We start from the raw sequence: 24,551 nt of genomic DNA, 5'->3' as shown, positions 1-24,551 counted from the left end.
ACGGCACGGGACACACCGAACAGACTCGAGTCACTGACCTCGCCAGACTGTCCAACGGCCGATTATCGGCGCTGTGTGTCCCGGCCTTTATTCGGCATAGGTGCTGCACCAAAACGGCTCTGGTGCTGCACCTAACCATGATAATGGCAGAGAAAACCCTGGTGTAGACACGGAGGAACCAGCATTATGGCAGCGTATTTTGTTTTACCTTTATTGTTGGTCGTTTAATTCACAGTTAATCAATATCCAACGCTGTCCAAACTGCTCCGAATTCCAAACCCCAAGTTCATTGGGAAGCCAAACGCACACACACAGAGGGTCCTCGATTTTTTTATTTATTTTTTTTTCCAGCCAGTCAGCCATAGGTTTCCATTCATTGGGTTAATGTGTGAAAATTCCAGTAGGCAGGCTGTCAGAGGGAACTTCCTCCCTGACTTCATTTCTGTCGGTGTCAGTCAGTGTTTCACACCCCGGTTTGTCTACAGTCTTGTTGGTGCGTTCACATTCTGGTGGGAAGCTTTTTTTTTTCCGAGACATTCAGCTGTCAGTCAGCAGTGTTTGCCGATGGGTTGGAAAATCCAAACCTTAGAGAAAAAAAACAACTAACAAACGTGGACGCTGTGGAATAGGTGGGTTGTGTTTGGCTAATTTCTTAAAGGTCCAATATGTAATATTTGTACTGTAATAAATCCAAAAATGACACCAATGCCTCATCAGATATTAAGGAAACATGTTAAACTGAAATACAATCTTTTCTGACAACAATGCTAATGTCAGTATTTTTTCTTTTTGAAATTTACATTCCGTGACGGAATTTATGTTTATGTTTTGATCTGTGTTGTTATCAACGGCCCAGTTTGACAGGCAGGCCGGGTTGCCAGATATACCTGTAAAAACGTAAACCCAGCGCGCTACAGCTGTAACGGTAGTACAGCCATGAAAGCAGCAAACAAACGAACAGGATCAACGGAGATAGATTCTACATGACATAAAAAAAAGAAAACTGCATGTTTCTAACAGTTGCGTGACCAGAGATGTAACAACCCCCTGGTAAATATTGGAGATGTATTTGAAAGATGGAGACAGCTTAGAGCCCAAAAGGACGCAGAGTTGGCTTATTTCCTCCTGAACAGGTAAGCATTAGCTTCAGGCTAATTTGTCACAGCTACTAGGGATGGGCATTTTTGTCATTTCAACATGTATGTACTCACATAGAATTATATAGCTAGAGTACCCGAGTTGGTTACTCGCAAAAACAATTGAGACGATAAAGAACAATAGCCAGTAAAGTGATCCCGACTGGTCCTGGCTAATGCCGCCATGCTAACCCTGCTAACTGTTAACGTTACCGGGAGGACCAGGCATGCAGCCCATGGCTGTTTACAGCATGTAGCCTCTTCAGCGGCTGGAGCCGACAACGGTGAGTTATTTTAAGCCACGAGAGGGGGGCTGTAAATCGGAAAGAGAGGACTGTGAGTTTGCAGTGTGTTTAGCAATTGTTGCCGTAATTCTAAGCCAAAGATGTGTGTTCCGTCTGCAAGGTAGTGGTATTTTTAGCGTTTCGTATTGTAATTCTAAGCCGAGGAAGTGTGCCTGACTGGCGTGTGGAGAGGACAGTGAGGTTGTTGTGTTTTTAGCGGTTCATTTTGTAATTTTAAGCCGAAAAAGTGTGTCTGTCAGTTCGTTACAGAGCTCCGCGTGAGCACGGGATTTTATGACTGTCAATATAGCCAGCATCTACCGTTAGCTACTCTGCTGTGCTGTGGAGTAATGTCAGGCTATGTGAGACTAGCATCTAACGTTAGCTACTCCGCTGTGCTGTGGAGTAATGTCTGGCTATGTGAGACTAGCATCTAACGTTAGCTACTCCGCTGTGCTGTGGAGTAATGTCTGGCTATGTGAGAAAAGCGTCTAGCAACATTGTTGTGAATGCTGCTGTCTCAGCCTGGCAACCTCCGTGAACTTTGAGTCTGGGCAGGAGGGGGCGGGGGAGACGACTCTCCAGTATTTTGAATTGGTAGTGCAGTAACTATTTTAACCGCTAGCTGCCAGTATTACATACAATATTACATATTGGACCTTTTATAAAAAAAAAAAAAAGTGAACATCCTGGATGCTTAGGAAGAAATCCATCCGCTCTCTCCATTCAGACAGTTGCTTAAATGCAGTAGCGCAAACACGGAAATTCACAGTGTGTATTACCGAGCTGTGAACATTTCACCCAAAACAACATCCTGAAGTGGTACAGCAGCTGTCACAGCAAAGTGAGAACGATATTTTCTGTTGCAGGCTTTACTTCAGTAGTGTGTTTAAAAAAAAAAAAAAAAGTATTCTTCCTTTTGTCTCGCACTGCCAGACCTTCCTCCACAGCGCCGCGAGAGAAGGACTGGCTAGTCCGCACAACATTCCGGGATGGGAGAAAAACGTGCTCTGGTTTATTGGCATTTCTTTAATCAATGCCCGAATCTCATTGGCTGCACATTATACTGTCAGCGTATTTGGGTCAAAGTTGGAAAGTGGATGGAAAGTTATTGATTAGGCTATAGGCACTAAATATTACCTGTCACATGCTTCAGTTCAAATCTATTCAGTGTCTTTACATGCACTTAAAAAAACAGTTTAAAGGCAGGAAATCAAATATGTTTTAAATGCATTTTAACAAGCTGGTTACTGTAAATTAGCACTGTACATACAGCGGCTCAGTAATCAGATTTCTCCGCTACCCTAACCATATTTTGGAACCATGGCTTACTGATTTTAAGTGTATTTAGTGATGCAAGCTGTGATATGAGGCTTCCTAATTTGACTGTGATGATTGCTGAGGCTCTGAGAGCAGCTTTCCCTTAAGAGAGTCTGAATTTTTCAGATGGTCAACTGTTCTGCCCAAGGTCTGTCCTGAAGCCTGTGTTTGATTCTTCTTATGTCCTGTTTTGTCTGACCATTAGTCCAAAAACCCATAAGACAACAAAAAGCAGCAAATCCCCACAATTGAGAAGCTGGAACCAAAGAATGTTTGCAAATGTTTTGTTCAGCTCTTGAATGCAAGCATGCACATACTGGACTGTACTTACATGAGTCTTCAAAATCTTGATACGAGCTGCTGCCCGTATTTCAATGATATCAAGAGCGTGTCTGCTGAAATAGGCTGAGAATTTGTTAAAATGAGATAAGGAGTGCCTTTAAAATACATGTCAATGGCCACATGCCAAATAAAGTTGTTTAACTGTGTAGAAGCATGTAAATTATCATGCTGGCAAGTTCATTTGCAGGAGAATGGAGGTGGACTCGCAGGTGGACTGCATAATGTGTTCTAAGGCCACACTGGGGTGTGTGTGTGTGTGTGTGTGTGTGTGTGTGTGTGTGTGTGTGTGTGTGTGTGTGTGTGTGTGTGTGTGTGTGTGTGTGTGTGTGTGTGTGTGTGTGTGTGTGTGTGTGTGTGTGTTCACTGCGCAATATGTGTGTGTTCACTGCGCAATATGTGTGTGTTCACTGCGCAATATGTGTGTGTTCACTGCGCAATATGTGTGTGTTCACTGCGCAATATGTGTGTGTTCACTGCGCAATATGTGTGTGTTCACTGCACAATATGTGTGTGTTCACTGCGCAATAATCATGCTAAATTAATTCATATCGTTACTATCAAAGGCTGCTTTGTGCTAACCCCTGCTGCGATGTAGTGAAGGTGTGTGTGCGTGCGTGCGAGTGGCTTACCTGTGCCATTGCTGTAATAATGCAGGCAGAGGATTTAAAAGAACAGGAGGAGAGCAGAGGACATAGGACAGATGGAAAGAAGCCGTGTAAAAGAATGTGTCTTTTGATATGACTTCAGTATAATTTGACTCTATTATTCCCTCTCCTGCACCTACACAAGTTACATATTGCTGTTGTCAGGACAAGTCAAGTCAACTGACAAGTCAACACTTAACTTATGAAAGGGTTGTATGAATTCATTTGAGTATATTTGAATGTATACCATTTTTTTTTAAATATGTGAATGATAAAATGGAATTGATAAAGTACATGCAACAGCACTTTTAGTGGACGAAACTGACAATGCACATTTGCCCTATAGGATTACAGCCCGGTTCCCGGCTGCCCTTTACAGCTTTCTCGCTCAATACTGGACCAACTTCAAAGATTCTTTTTACATTAGTCACTTAGACATCAGTGTATGGGAACATAGGGTCCAGGTTGAAAAATACCAAAATTACCCTTCAACTGCAAGCCGAAAAGCAGTGAGGCTTCTTACTAAAATATGATAACAAAAACTGACAAAACATTCATAATAAAGGCTGGGCTCTTAGAAGCATGCTTCAAATAAAGTTTTTTCTCAAATTTTTAATAGTGTATATGTATATTTTTAATCATTCGCAGGGTTTTTGAGTAAAAGGTTAAACAGTGGGATGATTTCAATATTGAGTGTGTTTTGATACTAAGTATTTTTTGAATAGGAGCTTAATTAGCCTTTCTGTCTACCTCTCCATTCCCACCACCTCCACTCCTCATCTGTCCTTGTCCAAGACCCTCACCCTATTCATACCTTAGAAAAGTGTTGTCTGGTAGTCCCCCAGCAACAGTGTTGCTAACTAACCTTTTCAGAGAAGGTTAGAGGAGCAATTAGCACCGCCTGCACTGGGCTTCTATTCCCTAGTTACTTTATTGCACAGTGAGCCCAACTAATGCCTACCATAGAAGACTTTGAACAGACTTTGAAAAGACTACAGTCTGACACTGTCTCACATCTAAAGACAATCATCTCACATCTAACGTTAAAGACTGTCATTAAAGGTGCAGTAGGTAAGCCTTATAAAACTAACTTTCTGTCATATTTTCTGAAACTGACCCTATGTTCCAGTAGAACTACATGAAGAAATGAAGAAAAAATCTGGCTCCTCTGGCACCACCTACAGCCTGTAGTGCGATTTGCAATAATCCACCGCTCCCTGTTCTAATGCACCAATCAGGGCCAGGGGGTGTCTAACTGCGTGTCAATCAATGCTCATGCACATGCATTCATTCTCCCTTGTGGGGGGAGGGGCTTAGGAGACCATTTTGGGCTTTAGCGGACAGGGGGGAGGGACTGAGAAGGTGTTCAAATTTTAAGTCCTGGATCTTCGCAATACTACAACTAGATTTGTTTAACCAAGCTAAAAATAATTAACCAAGGTAGCTAGCTACCGCTAGCGTTAGCTGGTAAAATAAGGGAACGTTTGCCCATTTTCTGTTCTGCCATACACGCAGATGAATGGTGGCAGTACCTGGAGGTCCTTGTTTATCCAACGCGCTTGGGTTGAAACTGCAACTTTTCCTCTTTAGCATTTAGCGCAACGCCATAGCAACCATAAACAACACTGGCTCTAGTTGTTTGCTGCTTCCTGTTTGTAGCACACCCATTGGTTGGTGACAATGTCCACATGATTTAACTTCACTACCAGGACTTAAAACTTACGACAATGTCAAACACATTTGATTTTGTCAGAACATCAAGACGGGAAAAAGACTGACTCGGACTGAGTTTTATAACCACCTTACACCAAACGATTGAGACGACTAGAGACAACTCTAACAAGACTCTCAGGATTTCATTCTGACATTGGGGAATCGCTTGAAAAGTCGTTTGGTGTAAGGTCGGCATTAATGTAATCTCTAACCAAAGTTCTTTCTTTTTGTAATTAGGTTTAAGTACAAGTTGTGTTAAATGGGATTTAATCAGAGCAACCTAAATTAAATTTAACTACATTTTTAACTACATTTTTTTTTTTTTTTTTACTAGTTTTATTCTGGACAGAGGGAGAGAGCTTTGTTCAGGTGTAGAACTAATACCCTTTACCCTTAATTAACCCGGAATTCACTGCATGATTAACCTAAAATGCACAGTGCTTCCTTCAGTTGGCTCTGATAAAGTGCTCCAGATTTGGTCTCCGCAGTGGTTTTTCTGGGAAAGCTCTCCAGGGATTGTCCTGACTGCTCTGAACCAACTGGATGTGAAAACAGACCTAGACTTTTCAGTTGGAGGTTTGATTCTCCGAGGGGTCATCAAAGCTGAGGGGTTAATGAAGTTGCACTCTGAATGTAAGCATTGTCATAACAGATGTCCAATCAGCAGGAGGCTCCGAGATCAGATCAGATTAGAGAAAGGCAGAGATACTATGGCAGAAAGCCACTGCAGTGGTGGTGTGGATGTTTGCCAGAGCGGTCTTTCGTTTGTCTGTTTGATTGATTTTTTTTTTTTTTGATGAGAGCAAAGTAGTGCTATGTGATGTACTTTTTTATAAATGACTTGACGTTAGAGCTTAAACTGCACTTTCTTTTATGTTTCTCCATGGTGCATGCATGACATGTAGGGCTGGGCAAGATATCAATATCCTATCTATCGTGATATGAGACAAGATATTGTCATACATTTTGGATATCGTAATATCGTTGTATGGTAAGTGTTGTATGGTACTGGTTTTAAGGCTGCATTACAGTAAAGTGATGTCATTTTCTGAACTTACCAGACTAGGGCTGCAACTAACAATTATTTTCATAGTCGATTAATCCGTTGAATATTTTCTCGATTAATCGATTAGTTGTTTGATCTATAAAATGTCAAAACATGGTAAAAAATGTGGATCACTGTTTCCCAAAGCCCAAGATGACGTCCTCAAATGTCTTGTTTTGCCCACAACTCAGATATCCAGTTTACTGTCACAGAGGAGAGAAGAACTAGAAAATATTCACATTTAAGAAGCTGGAATCAGAAAAATCTTTTTTTTATAAAAAAAAACATGACTCAAACTGATTAATCGATTATCAAAATAGTTGGCGATAAATTTAATAGTTGACAACTAATCGATTCATCTTTGCACCTCTGTATCAGACTGTAGCTACTCTATTATTTGTCTTTAACCACATAGTCATTATATTTAAATAATGGATGGTTATTTATCTAAAATCTAATTGTGAAAATATTTAGTGGAACAACCAATTGTCAACCCTACAATATGGTCCGCAACATCGAGGTATTTGGTCAATAATATCGGGATATCTGATTTTCTCCATATTGCCCAGCCCTAATGACATGTGGGACATAATGCCATCCTGCTGATATCCTTCACTCAAAAACAGCATATGATGGAAACCGTTTCCCTCAGTTTATCATTGGATTGTTCTTTTTGCCATTATAGATGTCCGTTTTACAGAGATATGACTGTGTTGAAATACAGATGGGGCTCTTTGATTGTGGCAGCGCTACAAGCACTCTGACAGTTTAGTATTTTTCTGACCATAACAGTTTGTTTGCTCCTACTTGTCTGGTAGTGTTTTGCCCATCACAGTGAGCACAGTGCCATTCGTGGTTTCACATTGACTACCGTAGTTCTCCTACACGCCTGGCACACAGGGAAAAGTTTCAATTCACCGCTAGATGCTAGTGCTGTTGGAATGAATTCTGGGAATCAAATATACGTAATTTAAATGCTGAAATGTCTATTTATTGTGTGTTTTTTTTATAAATGTGTTGGCCAATGCTTCTCCGCCTTGGCCTAACCGCATGTTAAAACAAAATGCTTTTATTACATCACGTCTGAAGAATAAAGTTAGCGGGATTGAGCAACACAAGGCATTGTGAGATCTTATAGTGCGTTCCATTTGTACTCGGAAGGTAAAAGTTGGAAACACGCCCCCTGACCTCGGATATCCGAGCTCTGAACTCAGACAGCCGCGCAGTAGCCCGAGCTAAAAATCCAACATGGCTGCCCCGTTCATCAACAGTAGTGAAAGCTGTAGTAACATACAGTTTATCAGCACTTCTGTCTTATTTCTGTCTCATACACACAGTCCTGTCCTGCTTAATATTCAATACCTAACCTTATAAGTTAGTTATATTTAAATATTATTATACAGTGGCATGGATGTGAAACAGTGTAACGCTATAACGTTACAACAATGTTCAACACAGGGTAGAAGCTCTCTTGTAGCTCACCTGGTTGAGCGTGCGCCCCACGTACCAAGGCTCAGTCCTTACCACAGCGGCTGCAGGTTCAATTCAGACCAACGGCCCTTTGCTGCATGTCACCCCCCTCTCTATCTCCCCCTTTTCTGTCGAAACTGTCCTTATTAATTATTTTTTTTAAAAACAGAACAATGTTCAACACACTCAAAGTTATTAAGTTTTGACCACAAATAATTCACATAACGTTATGAAGCTACAGTAGCTGTATGGGAAGTTGACTAATCTAATGGCAAATTAGTTAGCTAGCTAGCGCACCTCGCTGTCTCTCCATATGTGACATAAAGGTAATACTGTGAATAAAACTTCAGTACATTTCACAGTAACTGTAGGGCTGCTCGATTACGGGAAAAAATCATAATCACGATTATTTTGGTCAATATTGAACGGTTATTTAAACCGATTCCTCATTGACCTACGAAAGATGTTGCATTTATTGAACTTAAAACAAACGGTGAAACAGTTAATCAAATGAACAGTAAAAACACCTTGAACTGTGAAATTTCTCTTAATACCTTTCCCGTTTTAACTTCAAGACAAGTGACAAAATAACAGTTTACCTGTAAATCGAAATGTGCATAATCATTTGTTTTCGGTCTTTCAGTCTGCTTTTGTGATTGTTAGAAGCCAAAATCACAATCCTAATTAAAATTTCGATGAATTGGCCAGCCCTAACTAACAGTTTTTACATTTAACATAAAGGTTCCTTCACATGACGTGTTTATTAATCCCAGTTGGGAAGTTTTCACCCCAAATTAGTAGTTTTCAGAGTGTATGCTGACAGTGGTACAGCTCCTGTCCCCTGCAGGCACTGGGAGGACGGTCACCAGCTAAACTGGGTCATTTGGAACACCAACACATCAACCAATTATGGCCAATTAATCCTACTATCTCCGCTCTGGATCTCTCTATTTAACTGGCCTGTTCTGCTCCATTTGACAAGCATTCACTGTGACAGCTTTCTCTTATTTTCTCTCTCTCTCTCTCTCTCTCTCTCTCTCTCTCTCTCTCTCTCTCTCTCTCTCTCTCTCTCTCTCTCTCACGCACGCACGCACACATAGTAGCTAGCAATATTTGTGACTGCCCCCGGTACTAAACAAGCAGAGCAGCTTAAAAACACACTGACAGAGAACTTTACAGGGTGATGCAATCACAAGGAAACTGCCAACAAAACCAATAACAAAATGGTTGCTCAGAAGTTCACCCCCAGGACGGATAAATTGCTTCTTTTTTTTTTTCTTTCTTTTACTTCTTTTTTTTTTTTTTTTTTAAAAACTATTTACTTTGTTTTTTGACCCTCATTTCTATAAATAAGGGGGTAAGGGAACATCCAGAAAGTGTACCTCCTATGGGGAGATTCTGAGGCTAACAAGCCATCACCCACAGTTAGCATTCCATTGACTCCCATTCATTTTGGTGTCACTTTGACAGCGAATAACTTTACATCTGATGCGTTTAAAGACTCTCTTTGTCCATTGTTTATTTCTAAAGAAACACGACAATGTATAAAAGGCTCCTTTACCTTGTATCTCACGTTATGGCCCTGTAGCAGACGTTTTTGTAAAAAATTGGCTAACGATTGTGTCATAACCACGCGACTTTCTGTCGCACAGTAAAGAAACTACCGTATAGTCAGGAGAAGCTTGCAGGCAATCGGGGAGATGTGGAGGCATACAGTCAAGGGAGAAGCCCATAGAGAGTCCATGAAAGCATCGGAACAAAAAAAAGAAAACAACCACCAAAATATTTCAGCAACGTTTTGCTCCAACGCTCACAGACAGCTCCTACTCCCGCTCTCCGTCTCTGCAAGATTTGGAATTATTCTGATTTCTGTTGACGCAGCTACCAGACGACTTACAACTTTCAGACAGGTTGCTCACGTCACATCTACGTCGTCAAGCTCAGTTTGAGGCTGCGCAGTACGGAAAAGTGCTTCTAATTGACTTCACTGGTCTCCGTCGAAGTCTACGGCGTCGCTGTGTCCATTTCTTTCACCGTCTATGGTTTAAAGTACTGTATCCTCAAGCCACCTGCGCCTCGGCATCCATACTTTGTTCTGTTGTCTTGATTATTGTATGAACTTCAGATATGCTTGCTGCGGAACTGTGTCTCCGTCGCCTTTACTTGTATGAGCAAGAAGTCCCCTCAAAATAAAGTTGGATGGAAGAAGCCATCCTTCCTCTCTGAGCTCTCCCATTCTCATACAGCAGAAGTGAAGAACTGCAACACAGATGCATTTCAACAAGTTAAATGACTTAAATGAGGCATTTTACATTTTTCATTCATTCATTCTGTATAGGTGGTGCAACAAATGTGCACTGACTTGCTCCCTGAAGGCAGCAACAATTTAACATGTAGTCTTATAGGATCAGGTGCATCTTGAGTATTGGAAATGACTTGTTTGGCTGTGGTTGCACTTTAGTCCCTCTGTGATGCATCAGCTGTCAGGACTGTGGCCTCCCCCTGGTCCACAGGAAGAGAAGAGGATGTAGCCGTTAAGCTATGCTGTCAGCACTGCTCAGGTCGGAGTGGATCATTAGAATGAGATGCACTTCAGCCACACCTCAGTCACTGATCTGCTCTTTGAAATAAGCAGCTCAGCAGATCTTATTCCTGTGTTCAGTAGGGATAGACTGTCAGTGGATCTCAAAGAAAGCTGCTTCACTCAGATTAGTGCCCAGATTGTGTTACTGAAATATTTGGACAAATCCGGATTGTCCACTAAGCACATCGCTGCTATGTTCAGGCCGCGCCGCGGTTTTGTTCCGTCCTCCGTCACGCGCCTAACCACCCCGGGAGCGTCTCAGAAGCAGAGCATCTTGCCTGCCCAACTCGCAGATTTTATTGTCTCTACAAGTACTTTACAGAACAATCATGTGTTTATTAAGCTAGTATCTACCTTCTCGTACAGTTAAAGGTCCCATGACATGCTGCTTTTTGGATGTTTTTATATAGACCTTAGTGGTCCCCTTATACTGTATCTGAAGTCTCTTTCCCGAAATTCAGCCTTGGTGCAGAATTACAGCCACTAGAGCCAGTCCCACAATGAGCTTTCCTCAGGACGTGCCATTTCTGTGTCTGTAGCTATTGAGGAGGAGAGAGGGGGGGGCAAGGTGGAGGGTGGGGGTGTGGCCTTGACCAACTGCCACTGTGCTTGTTTGCAAGCCATAAAGTCTCTCTCTTTCTCATGGGTGGGCAAATTCTCTGGGCGGGCAAAGCAGAGAAGGGGAGGTAACCTTTCCCCTTATGACCTCATAAGGAGCAAGATTCCAGATCGGTCCATCTAAGTTTTCATTTTCAAGGCAGAGCAGGATACCCAGGGCTCGGTTTACACCTATCGCCATTTCTAGCCACTGGGGGACCATAGGCAGGCTGGGGGAACTAAAAAAAGCTCATAAAGTGAAATGTTCATGCCATGGGACCTTTAAACTCCATGCCTTCTCTTTTCTGGTGTTGTACTGATAAAATAGGATCTGTGGTGTCTATTATGGATTTCAACCTCCAAGATGAATCTCTCGTCGTCCGGAAATAAATTGGTGACTGCAAAATAATTTAACTGCTCCTCACCATCTGCATTTCCGTGCATTGATAAGTATCTTAAGGGATAGATTTGGATTTTTTTTGACCATCAAGCTGTGTTTTTTATTCTAGTCATTGGGATAATATCATTGCATGCTAAATAGTCAAGGTCTGCCAGAAAAATGCATCTTATAAGTAAAATAACCTCCTCAAGATGATACCTAATTCACAATTCTCCCCATCGTGATGTCATTGAAAAAAAAAAAAAGGTCTTCAACATTTGATTGTCTGAGAAGAAAGCCTCTGGATGCAATGTTGTTTAGCAGTCTTTGTCGGCATCCCCTCATCCTCCTCTGTTGCTGCATCCTCCTCTGTTAAACTCAGTTGAACTGACATGCAGGTATCCACCCACTCTCTTCCTGTCATTCTTATCCGTCAACAACTGGTCTGAAGACTTTAACCACACAGCACAATGAAGCCAGCAAACATGTAGCCTGTGGGGTTTAAAATGCTGTTAAAATGTGCATTTATTACAGTAAGTGTGTGTGTGTGTGTGTGTGTGTGTGTGTGTGTGTGTGTGTGTGTGTGTGTGTGTGTGTGTGTGTGTGTGTGTGTGTGTGTGTGTGTGTGTGTGTGTGCGCGCGCGCTTTGGCACATGAATACATGTGTCTATGTTTTGCTGTGTAGGTGTATGTGAGTCATATTAAAGCCTCCCCCTTTCTGAAATACAAACTGCTTCATTTAAGCTAAAAGACACGTGTGTGTGTGTGTGTGTGTGTGTGTGTGTGTGTGTGTGTGTGTGTGTGTGTGTGTGTGTGTGTGTGTGTGTGTGTGTGTGTGTGTGTGTGTGCGTGCCTGCTTGCAGAGCTATGTGAGTGGGCTTCTATTTAATTATTCATAATATTATATGTGGTAGCTCTGTGTAATCCTTTTGCAATTTAGTAATGTGTCCCTGCGCACTTTTATCTTCTGTTGCTGAACAAAACATGTTTGTTGTTCTGTTGGCCTCTTGTAGAATTGTTTAATTCAAATACTGGGCTGAAACGAGTGAAGTTCACAGTAAAACAAAAATAATTGCATTTTATATTTGCAAGAGCATTAAGATAGTCGAGATATTTACATGCACACAATAGTGCTAGTTGTGCCATTACTGTGTGCAAACAGTCTGATGAAGGCATTTCCTTGACCCCATTGTTTGACAGCTTCCAATGATTATTGCATACCATAAGCAATATAGCACCTTCTGTAATTGTCCAGAGAGACATTTGGCATCATAGATTGTATTGCCATTATTATGTTGATCATACGGTCATTTCCTTAAAACATCACAGTGCCTGCTATGTATGCTAGTCCAATAAGTGTTGACCTCCTGCCTTTTGATTGATTTAGATTCCACATAACATAAATATTTGGGTACATCCACAATCTGACCATTCATGGTTCATAGTGTAGTGGCAATTAACATTTTTGTAATGTAATAGTCCTATCAATTAGTCAATTGTGTCCCTTTTTATTTAATAGCGTCCTGCTGCAGAGCTCCAGGCTCAGGGACCTCCATACCAGGATCCATGGTGGAAAATAATGTCTGTTATCGCCTTATCACAAATATAGCGACTTCAGACCAACAGGGGAACAGCGAGATATATTATATTGTAATTGATTCCCATGCATGCTGCTCAGCGTCTTCACAGCCCACAGCACAGGATCTCTCTCTCCTCATACACCGTGCTGCAGGCAGTCAGCCAACACAGCCATCAAGCTTTATTGCAATATTTTGTTGCAATATGCAAATGAGCGTATGACATAACCTGGCGACTTTTAGCGACTTTTGGAGCTAGTGCTTGCTACTTTCTAGGGACAGACCGATTATCGGCCCTATTATTGTTTTTTGTCAGTTTGCGGATCATCTGTATCGGCGTTTTATTTGCCTGATAACCGCTAAAGTTAATTATTAAAAAGTGGTCTACTTCGCCTCGGCTACAGCTCTGTGTCTTCAATTTCATTCACCACTGAGTCTGACTTAATGTCCCGCCCACAACACTATCTGACTGTCTGTTACTGGGGATTATGTTAAAAGTCTAATTTATTAAATAATTGCTCAAAGCATTTAAACAACTTTTTTTTTTTTGAGTTTGTAACATTCCAAAATCTTAATTTTGATTTAAAGATTTTCATTGTCACTGTGCATATCGGTTCCAAATCAGCACATCGGTTTTATTAACTACTAATAATCTGTATACGCTTTGAAAGACCAGTATCGGTCGACCCCTAATACTTCTATTGCAAAAGTCTTAACAACACTGCAGGTAGAGGAGACGGGGGCAGCAGAGCACCAAGCACAGTGAAAGTGAAACTCGTTAATTCGTTAACTGTCTAACGTTTTTCCAAATTTACTTTAGATGAAACCGGCAGCGTTCCCATGAAAAACCTTGCACTGCGCTGGGTCTAACCTGAGTAACGGCAGCAACAGAAATAGGGCTGGGCGATAGGGAGAAAATCAGATATCATGATATTCTTGTCCAAATACCTCGATATCGATATTGCGGCGATATTCTAGGGTTGACAATTGGTGCTTAAACAAAATATCTTCACACTTAGATTTTAGATAAATAATGTGGATATAATGTCTTAAGTGGGGAAAAGGCAAATCACAGCTACAACAGTCTGGTAAGTTCAGAAAAGTACATCACTTTACTGTAATGCAGCCTTTAAAACCAGTGCCACAGTGAATTTCAGCCTGCATGCATATGCAATATTCGAATCCCAAAATTAAAAATCAAATGCCTATCCATCAAACGAATATTCAAATATTCTGATCCAGCCCTATTGACACAATTCTTCTGACATGACATCATAATAAAATGAAAACTAACTGCACTTAATGTAGAATGGGCAACGTTGGCTCTCAAACACTAAACATGCATTTCTGCTTTAATGCATGCAGATATAACGCATCATGTGAATGTGGGTGAATTGGGCTCCACAGAGTTTAATCCACTCTATAATGAATAAACTGTCATCTGAGCGTGACTATATGTGTAGATGATTATTGTACGATACAAAGCATTTTGAAATAACTACTTAGACTTAACTGTGTGTACAGGTGCTGAGTTAAAGAGAATGGATGTCTTTTTGTGTGATAGGATCAATCTGGGTGGAAAATAACAAAGAGCACCTGCCCCTCCCTCAGCAACAAATCTGAGGAAAAGCTGCTGAAAAAAGAGCTGGATAAGTTCAAGTTTACACAAAACTAGGTTGAAAATGGCTGGCCCGTGGATTGGTCATTGTGCTTAAATGAATACGCTACCGTTTGTTTGTTGCCGTTAGCATGTCGTGAGTAAAAGTGACCTCAACAACAACAAAAACAAAACCTAATTACTTCTTGTGGCCTGCGTATTCACAACGAGTAAAACTAGACAATTTCCTAGGCAGATACTGACTTGGGACTATATTGGGTGGAAGTAGGTTACAGCCGAAGCACTGCTACTCGGGCACAGAGATCTCGGCAGCCCGCGGGGCTCTGCGGCCGGCGCAATGTCACTGTTTCTGGGTTGCTGGACAACCAAATGCTGCTGCCCTGACTGAGCTCCGCGGGGGAAGTCAATATCTACCTAGGAAATTGTCTAGTCTTAATCTGCATTGCTATTTTTATTCGTTGTGAATACGCAGGCCACAAGATGTAAATAGGTTGTTTTTTGTTGTTGTTGGGTCACTTTTACTCACAACATGCTAACAGCAACAAAGGATTCCATTCATTATGCTAAGCTAAGCTAGCGGCGGCGGTGGCACCGGACTAAGACAATGCATGCACTGAGACAAAAATGCGTTTGCCCACCTATATAAATATAGAGGAGACGGTGAAAAACCCTATTTCAACAAACAGTGGCGTATTCCTTTAAGTGTGGCCAAATTGGTTAATTAAGGACTTCTTTAATTTGATGAATTCAACAACATAATTATGCTATTTTTCAACAATTTATTGTTCTGGATTACTCATCTAAATTATTATTGTATAATTCATGTTTCGCCCGTAGGGGCCAAGTTTTTTTTTTACATTTTTCTTTTTACCCCCAAAAAGTTCCCGATTGGTTGGTAGTACTTTCTGATAGTACAGGAACCTTCGAACGTTTTATTTCAGATTTGAAACCGCAACGGCCAATGGGGAAGCCAACTTTTGCGTTGATAGCGCTGCCTCGCTGCCTCCAAACATCTTCAGGTACACAGAAAGTATGCAGGAAGTGGCCCACATGCAGCTTCTTGCCTGTGTATACACATTGGTAAAAGGAAAGCATATCAGAGTACAGCCCATGTATCCACATAGTTGGATTAAAAGGATAATCACATTATGGTATTTACAGGGACTCTGCCTTAATTGAATTGTTGCCTTAATCATATTATCATTTTGATGGATGGAAATATTTAAAAGCCTGTTTGTTGTCTTTCTGTAATGTCTGTTAGTAGAGTAGGGGGGGGGGGGGGGCTGTATACAGACATGCAGACATACTACATTATGTGTGTTTACACAGCCACATATAGGCTACAATTACCACAGTTTCCTCCACTTATCCTGTCTCTTTCAGAGAGAGAGAGAGAGAGAGAGAGAGAGAATCTCTTTGTGACCGCCACGTAGAAATACACGTCCGGGATGAATGGCCAGGCGTGTATCTACGCAACGCGACACTAACGGGCCCGGTGTGTTCTTTTGTCTAAGACCAGCAGGAGATCGCACATTAGTTGTGTCCTTAAGGCTCTTCACTGGCCACCGATTGGTTTTGGAGTGCATTTTAAAATTGTAATCATTATTTATAGAGCCTTGCATGGCCAAGCTCCCTCTTACATCCGGGATCTATTGCACGCACACACTTCTGGTCGCTCTCTGAGGTCTTCAAGTCGAAACCTTTTAGACTGTTCCCAGAACACGTTTTAAAACGAGAGGTGATCGTGCCCTTTCAGTGGTGGCTCCAAGGCTCTGGAACTCTCTCCCTTTGGCTTTGAGAGCCTTGGACTCTGTTGAAACTTTTAGGAAACACCTAAAGACACATCTTTTTAGACAAGCATTTAGTTAGCAATATGGTTTTTTATTGTATTTTATTTGTTGCTTTCTTTTTATTTGTTCCTTCTGTAAAAAGTCTGTCTGTGAAAGGTGCTATATAAATAAAGTTTACTTACTTACTTACTTACTTCCAGCTGTTAGATTGTGTGGGTGTCTTTATGCTCTTGATTCCTTATTTTAGCAAAGGAAACAAGCAAACCAAACATAAGAAGTTCATCCTTCTCTTTTACGCTCTACAGAAGGCATGTGGTTCCTGAAGTGTCAATCAAATCTGCTCCTGCTTCTTTTTGAAGTTATTATATATTTGCATGCTGCTGAGCGGTCAGTTTCAGAATGCAGTAAACAGTTGTCGTTTGGATTTGTTATTTTTTTTTTTAAACACTGCCGGTGCCTAAACGGTGCCCGGACCAATACTTCAAAAAAAAAAAAAAAAAAACGAAGAGCACAAAAATGACAGTGGGTGACATTAAAGATCGGCTTGTTTATTGCTAAGGCCATATGGTCAAGATGAAATGATTTATTAAAAATGTAATTACTTATAAAAATATGTTTTTTTCACCAGTAAATTGCTGTTAAATGACTAAAAACAACCACCAGATGGGAAAAGGGTATTTTACAATAACTGTGAATGCTAACATTACCTGCTGTCAAGTGTAACGTTAGTGTTAACTTGCGTCACATGCAGCGATGTTTCTGTAGCACCAGGTTTTGGTACCCAACCCAACCCTTGTTGTCAGTTGTTGGTGAAGGACCTCCAGTAGTCAGAGGTCACGGTTATTTTGAAAGTCAATTTGCTAAAACTCGCTCATTCTGAACTCTCGCCCTGCAGGTTGGAGTGGGTGGAGATCATTGAGCCGCGCACGCGGGAGCGTATGTACGCCAACCTGCTGACGGGCGAGTGTGTGTGGGACCCGCCGCAGGGCGTTTGCATCAAGCGTACCGGTGAAAACCAGTGGTGGGAGCTGTTTGATCCCAACACCTCACGCTTCTACTACTACAACGCCTCCACCCAGCGGACAGTGTGGCACCGGCCCCAGGCCTGCGACATCATCCCACTGGCCAAGCTGCAAACCCTGAAGCAGCACACGGATGCCACCAACCCCCGTCCTGCAGGTGGTGGAGGAGGAGGAGGAGGGAGGGCGTCAGCTGACAACAGCCCGGGACGTAACAGCGGGGTCAGTCGAGAGGGAAGCACCTCCTCCTCCCTTGATCAGGAGCTTTCTGAAAAACAGGGCAACAGAGAGGAGGCAGACAGGTAAGTCACCTGGCGTGATGGGACCAATTTGTTATTTTGGAGGCCACAAGTGTTAAAGGATAACTTTTAAGTATGTGTATAAGCATTCAGATCCTTTACTTAAAGGTCCTATGACATGGTGCTCTTTGGATGCTTTTATATAGACCTTAGTGGTCCCCTAATACTGTATCTGAAGTCTCTTTCCTGAAATTCAGCTTTAGTGCAGAACAACAGCCACTAGAGCCAGTCCCACAATGAGCTTTCCTTAGGATGTGCCATTTCTGTGTCTGAAGCGGAGGAGAGTGGGAGGGGCAAGGTGGAGGGTGGGGGTGTGGCCTTGACCAACTGCCACTTTTTTCGTTTGAAAGCCATGATGTCTCTCTCTCATGGGTTGGCCAAATTCTCTGGGCGGGCAAAGCAGAGAAAAGGGAGGTAACCTTGCTTGTTATGTCCACATAACAAGCAGATTCCAAAACTGCTCATCTGAGCTTTCCTTTTCTCAAAGGCAGAGCAGGATACCCAGGGCTCGGTTTACACCTATCGCCATTTCTAGCCACTGGGGGACCATAGGCAGGCTGGGGGAACTCATATTAATGTTAAAAAACCTCAGAAAGTGAAATTGTCATGCCATGGGACCTTTAAAGCTACATTGTGTATGTCTCCCATCTAACGGTGAAATTGTATATGACAACCAACTGAATATTACTTTCTAGCCCTTCCTCCTACGGTGGCCGAACCCGAAATTAGCTGTCTCCATCGTTTACACGCAGCTGATGAATGAGTACATATTTGTGAAAGAACAGTTTTTTTTTTTTGCTAAGAATCGACTCGAAAAATGACGCAATGTAGGTTTGAGTAAAACTACTAATACCACACTGTGAAAAAACTCTGTTACAAGTAGAAGTCCTGCATTGAAAATGTTACTTAAGTAACAAAGTATCATCAGGAAAATGTTACAAGTGAAAGTACTCAGTGCAGAAAAATTCTTACATTCCATTTAATTCAGTAACACACACACACACACACACACGTACACGCATACCCAAACCCAAACAGAATCATTTTCATGTCACACACACACTTACAGACACTCTTACACAATACGGTAATAATAGGTTTTTGGTTCCGTGCCGTGGAACATTATGGCTAGCTGAGGGGCAAAATAGTGGGCAGCAGGGCACTGCTGCATGGTAAGTCACCAGTAAGGCTGAGCAATTTTATCGATTCTGCGATATAAATCGATATTTTATTCCCCAAGAAAGTATCGATTTTTATGCTGCGAGTATCGATACATAAGTCCCATTCAAATCCCCCGTGTTTACCCCCGTTCACGTTGCAGGAAGAGCGATTTGGTCAGGCAGCCGCGAGTGTCGCTGTAGAGCAGCCAACGTCAACTGGCGGCCCTCCGCCAAAAGCTTTTAGTCTGGCCCGCAGAATAATCATGAATTCACAAAATGTAAAGAGAAAAAAATGTGTTCTGTTATTTATCATTTCAAGCATTTAGAGCAAAAACCCAGCCCCCTGTATTTACATCTCTATTCACATGCCGGGATCCTCTACAGCGATGACCGAGCTCCACACACACAGCTGAGCCGAGGTGTGTGTGTGTGTGTGTGTGTGTGTGTGTGTGTGTGTGTGTGTGTGTGTGTGTGTGTGTGTGTGTGTGTGTGTGTGTGTGTGTGTGTGTGTGTGTGTGTGTGTGTGTGTGTGTGTTAAAGGTTAAAACACGCAGCACCTGACTGGGAACGATACAGAGTTACCAACGGCCGCTGGGGCAGATGAACTCACGCTGGTCTCTTTTCTGTAAATAGGCTACAATTAAACCTTCGTGAGTAGAAAGCCAATACTTATCAATGCACTCACCTGTGTAGACCGGCATAAACATGTAGAAAGCGATATTGCAATCTGCTCAGTCACACACAGCTCTACTCTGCAAATAGCGAATTTTTACAATCAAGCTAAAACAAAAGCTGTCGGTTTGTAGTCTAACTGTTTATCTTAGGTTGCCGGGAATCTGGAAATGTTGACAAATTCTTGTAAACCTCACTGCTGGCTGAACAAACCAAACCCTCCGCTAGAGCGGACAATCTGGAGCTACTTAATATGCACGTGAATGACGCGATCGTTATGTTCAGTGATGATGATGATGATGCTGGTTGTATTATTTTGCAACAACATCGTTTCATTGCAAATGAGGCATACATGACGAGTGCATAGCCTGCTTATCAGTCCATTCATCATTAAAGCTGGGCTTTTGGCTTTTCCACTTCAACTTTTCGCTTCAGCCTCTTTGACAGTGACATGTTTACCTGACAACAGCCTTTCTTTCTGCAAGCATTTTCCACCAATCAGGATGCTGCATACTACAATAATGTTTCCATAATCACAGATTTTAATCATCACTCCTCAGTGAACTGCATCCTAGTCGGAGATCTTTTTCTAGTTAAAGAGCCAGTTATCATTAGGGAGTTTCCATGTTTTTTAGGAGTTTGCTCACACTAATACATGTAAAAAAAAAAATAGCATTAATTCAGTAAGAAAGTGAAAAAGAATAGGCGTATTAGGTATAAATTCATTTTATTTTATTTTATTTGAAAGAGTGCTTGGAAAAATTCTGAAAAAAATGTAGTTGATAATCCCTGCTGTAGACTCTCTGTCCAGTCAGATACATATTTTGTGTAATTGATGTTTTCAGTTGAATTAATTAAATCCAAGTAAATGGAACACTCACAAGATGTCACCAAAATCACTCGGTCCCCTTTAAATCTTTCAGAAACTGATGTAAGTGTATCGAATCGTATCGAATTGTATCGTTGGCTGAATATCGTGATATATATCGTATCGTGAGCTGAATATCGTGTATCGTATCGTGAGATTAGTGTATCGCTATAGCCCTAGTCACCAGACGCTGAAAAATACCAGTTGGATCGGCCTTTGTTTGTCTAAGTTGGGACAGAAAGGAAAGCAGCGATGGCTGTGATGCTTGTGTGTCTTGGAGGCACCACATCATTGTGGCATGAGGTGATTGTATGTCTGTGTTTGTTTATTCTGCACAGAAATAAGAAAAGAAGAAGGGCATGTTGTGGTGTTTGGAGCCTCTGTGTCTTGGAGGCTCCATGTAGCTGTCTATCTGTACACCCACTGAAAGAGATAAAAAAACGTTTTATTCTGCAGTGAATAAAATCTGAAAAGAAATCTGTGAAAAATCTATGATATTGCCCCACGTCTCCAAAGTACAAGGCAATGCACATTTAATAAATGAAGTAGTAAGCTGCAATTTACTTGAAAAATTGTTGTGTATGTTTGTGCTCTTCACACTATGCTGCATCACATGCCTCAGTCTGCAACTATGGGCCCAGTTTGCAAATATCCAAATCCGCTCTTCTGGTTCCTTGAGTGTTGGTAACCCTGGATGCCATGTTCATTGGTAAAAATAAAATATTTGAATTGCATTCAATAAGAGCATGTGAAAAAACAATCAGAAGGGAAAGACATTTTCTCACATGACTCTGATGATTCTCTCTCATAACATAAGGTGCTAGGTGTAAAGCCACCATTAGTGTTCCTGTAAGGTCAGAATTAGACTAGTTTCTTTGCGTTTTTGTCAGTAGTTCCTCTTCATCCTCTCCTCTCTATCTCTTCCTGTCTCATCATCCCATCTCCTCCTTTCTGTTTCTGCCACTGTGAATTAATTCCTATCCTCTGTCACCTTCAGAGCCCCCCCTCCCCTCCCCCAGTCTTGGTTTCCTTGGTTTGCTGGTTTGCTGTAATCTGCTGCAGTCTGCAGTGATTGGTGGATCTGCCTGGCTGGGGTCACAGTGTCCTGTAAATGTCTTCTTTACTTGCAAGGAGAACACACACACACACACACACACACACACACACACACACACACACACACACACACACACACATCTATTCTACTTGTGGGGACACTCCTCATAATGACCTAATGCATTCCCTAACCCCAACCTAAACCCTCACAACTAAATGCCTAACCCCGACCCTAACCCATTTGTGTTTCAACCCCAACCTAACCTAAACCTGTAACCTGAACCTTAAAACCAAGTCTGAACCCTCAAACAAGCCTTTGAAAGTATGTCCGAAGGTGAGCTGCCAGAATGTCCTCACTTTCCAAAAATGTCCTAGTAACACTTTCTGTGACACCCATGTCTATAGTTCATTATAAGCATTTTTTTTTATAACATATCTTTATTGAATTTCCAAGGAGGACATACAGTATAAGATAAAGTAAGACAGCCACAGAGTAAAGAATAAAGCCCTTTTTTTAGCCCCCCAACCCCTTAAAAAACAACCCAAGACAACAACAAAAAATAAATGAAAAAAAAAACAGGTTTGCACAGTTGAGGCACACTCATAAGCATTCTTTTAATGCGTCAAAATTCGCACTGTATAATTATTGTTTATAACCGCTCGTGAATAGCCATAATTTTTTCGAATAACATTTACAATGCATATAGCATTTCATAATGACTAAAGCGTGATTGATTGTTCTGCGGAGGCTCCGCGCAGAGCTTTCGCCGTAGCCTACAGAATGCAACGCTACCAATCCAGGACGTGCGTTGCCGCGACGTGTTACATTTTTCGAGAAGTGCACGTCAGTCTACAGCGTAGGGTCCGGTGTAGAGCCGTGTCTCCACATACCTACGTATGTAGCAACGGCGTCGATTTTACGCAGAAGCATAATTCACGCTTTATGAGGTCAACTATCATAATGCTTCATAACTGCTGGTCACTCACTGACATGTATTTAGTGTATTATAATTTTCATAGTTGTAATACATTTAAATCATTTTAGTTTATTATATTGCATTATAATCACTATTATAATGCATTACAATGTGATTAAAAGGTATTGAGTTATGAGGTATAGGAAGATATAATAGTATGTTACTAGCAGGTTATAAGTCACTGTAAGTGGTCATTGTTTGTTTTACGTAAAGTGAAAAAATACCAATAAATCTATGCAAGAACAACAAAAAACGTGAAATTAATCAATTTGTGACGGGGGGGGTCATAACTAAAATTGAGTGCACTACAACAATTATTTGAAGATCAAGAACAACTGAATAATGGACATTTACATTTTTCTAAGGTAATGTTCCCCCCAAAAACTCACTCTAAAGACTCAATTGACTCAAATTATAGATAATACCTCAACTTTAAATGTATATAACTGTTCATAACCGACAATAAACTGCGTACAGGTAAGGTACTCCAATTTGACACAACTGAAATATGGACATTTACATTTCACTAATGTGATGTTTCCCTAAAAAACTCATTGTAAACACTAAGTTTATGCACCGATCTGATACCATCTGATTAAGCCCTGAAGAAAATCTGCTTTAAAGCAGTTTGTTCTTTTTCCTGATTTTCAAACTGGATATTAAAGAAAGGTCATTGTGTTTGTTGATGTTTAACACAGAGTTTAACAACAAAGATAGCAATCATATCACATCCATACAGGGATAGTAGTCTACAGCTGTTTAAACATAATAAAATATATGACACACTGGTATCAGATCGGCACTCTGTATCGGCCGACACGCAAGTTCAGGTATCTGAATCGGTATCGGGAAGTAAAAGATGGTATCGGACCATCTCTAAAGTAAACATTTGATCGACAAAAGTGACTCCTTAAAAGAAACAGGTACAAAACCATGCACTGTTGTTACCACTTGGTAAGTCTCAACTCAGTCTTACCTCTATCTAAAGTCATCTACAACTAAGCTAGTGACGACCACTGTCCCTGCCATCCCCCCCCCAGGTGTCAGGCTCCTCATTCACTTCCATTCATTTTGAGGACTTTACTATTTCACAGGCACAGTTTAGCATGCTTTTTGATAACCGTAATCACATTGAACTGTATACAATTATATTATAGGTTCCATGAAATTAATTGTGAATTAGGGCTGGGCAATATGTCAATATTATATCGACATGGATATATGAGGCTATTATGGCCTTACATTTTGGATATCCCAATAAAGTGATATCATTTTCTGAACTTATCAGACTTACTTGCTGTTCTATTATTTGCTTTTATCCACTTAGTCATTCTATCCACATTATTGGTGATTATTTATCAAAACTCCCATTGTGTTAATATTTTGTGAAAGCACCAATAGTAAACCTTACAATATCGCCGCAATATCGACATTTTGGTCAAAAATATAGTGACATTTGTTTTTTTCCATATCACCCAGCTCTATTGTGAATAGGAATGAAAATGAACTTATTAGTAATTGCCAACTATTTTGGTAATCGATTAGTTGGTTTGAGTAATTTCTTAAGACAAAAGTAAAAATTATTTGATTCCAGCTTCTTAAATGTGAATAATTTCTAGTTTCTTCTCTCCTCTGTGACAGTAAAAGACATTTGAGGACGTCATCTTGGGCTTTTTGGGAAACACTGATCCACATTTTTCACCATTTTCTGACATTTTATAGACCAAACCACTAACCAAATAATCGAGAAAATAATCAACAGATTAATCGACTATGAAAATAATCGTTAGTTGCAGCCCTACTTTGTAGAAGTTTTTTATAATTAAGTGTTTTCTGTGAAATAAGCACGTTTGGACCCCTCTCTTCCAAGAACGGGAATCGTGAATTGTTGGAATACGATACCCAACCCTAGTTTGGAGTTTATATTCACTCTGTAGTTTAGCTTTACTGACTGCTTTTAGTCGTATATCGGAGCTGCGTTCAGCTACTGCTGATGCAAAC

At 41.1% G+C, this 24,551-nt stretch overlaps 1 protein-coding gene across 1 annotated transcript in view; it reads left to right on the top strand.

Moving 5' to 3' along the window:
• arhgap39 (Rho GTPase activating protein 39) overlaps nt 1-24,551 on the top strand; it is a 125,753-nt gene that overhangs the window by 59,993 nt on the left and 41,209 nt on the right. Inside the window, exon 2 of the mRNA XM_028588304.1 lies at nt 17,395-17,820. Within this exon, the coding sequence (XP_028444105.1) occupies nt 17,395-17,820 (426 nt within the window). The remainder of the gene's footprint in view (nt 1-17,394; nt 17,821-24,551) is intronic.

The sequence above is a fragment of the Perca flavescens genome, chromosome 9 (genome assembly GCF_004354835.1).
Source record: "Perca flavescens isolate YP-PL-M2 chromosome 9, PFLA_1.0, whole genome shotgun sequence".
NCBI lineage: Eukaryota > Metazoa > Chordata > Actinopteri > Perciformes > Percidae > Perca > Perca flavescens.
This window is presented reverse-complemented; position numbering and strand designations above follow the sequence as displayed.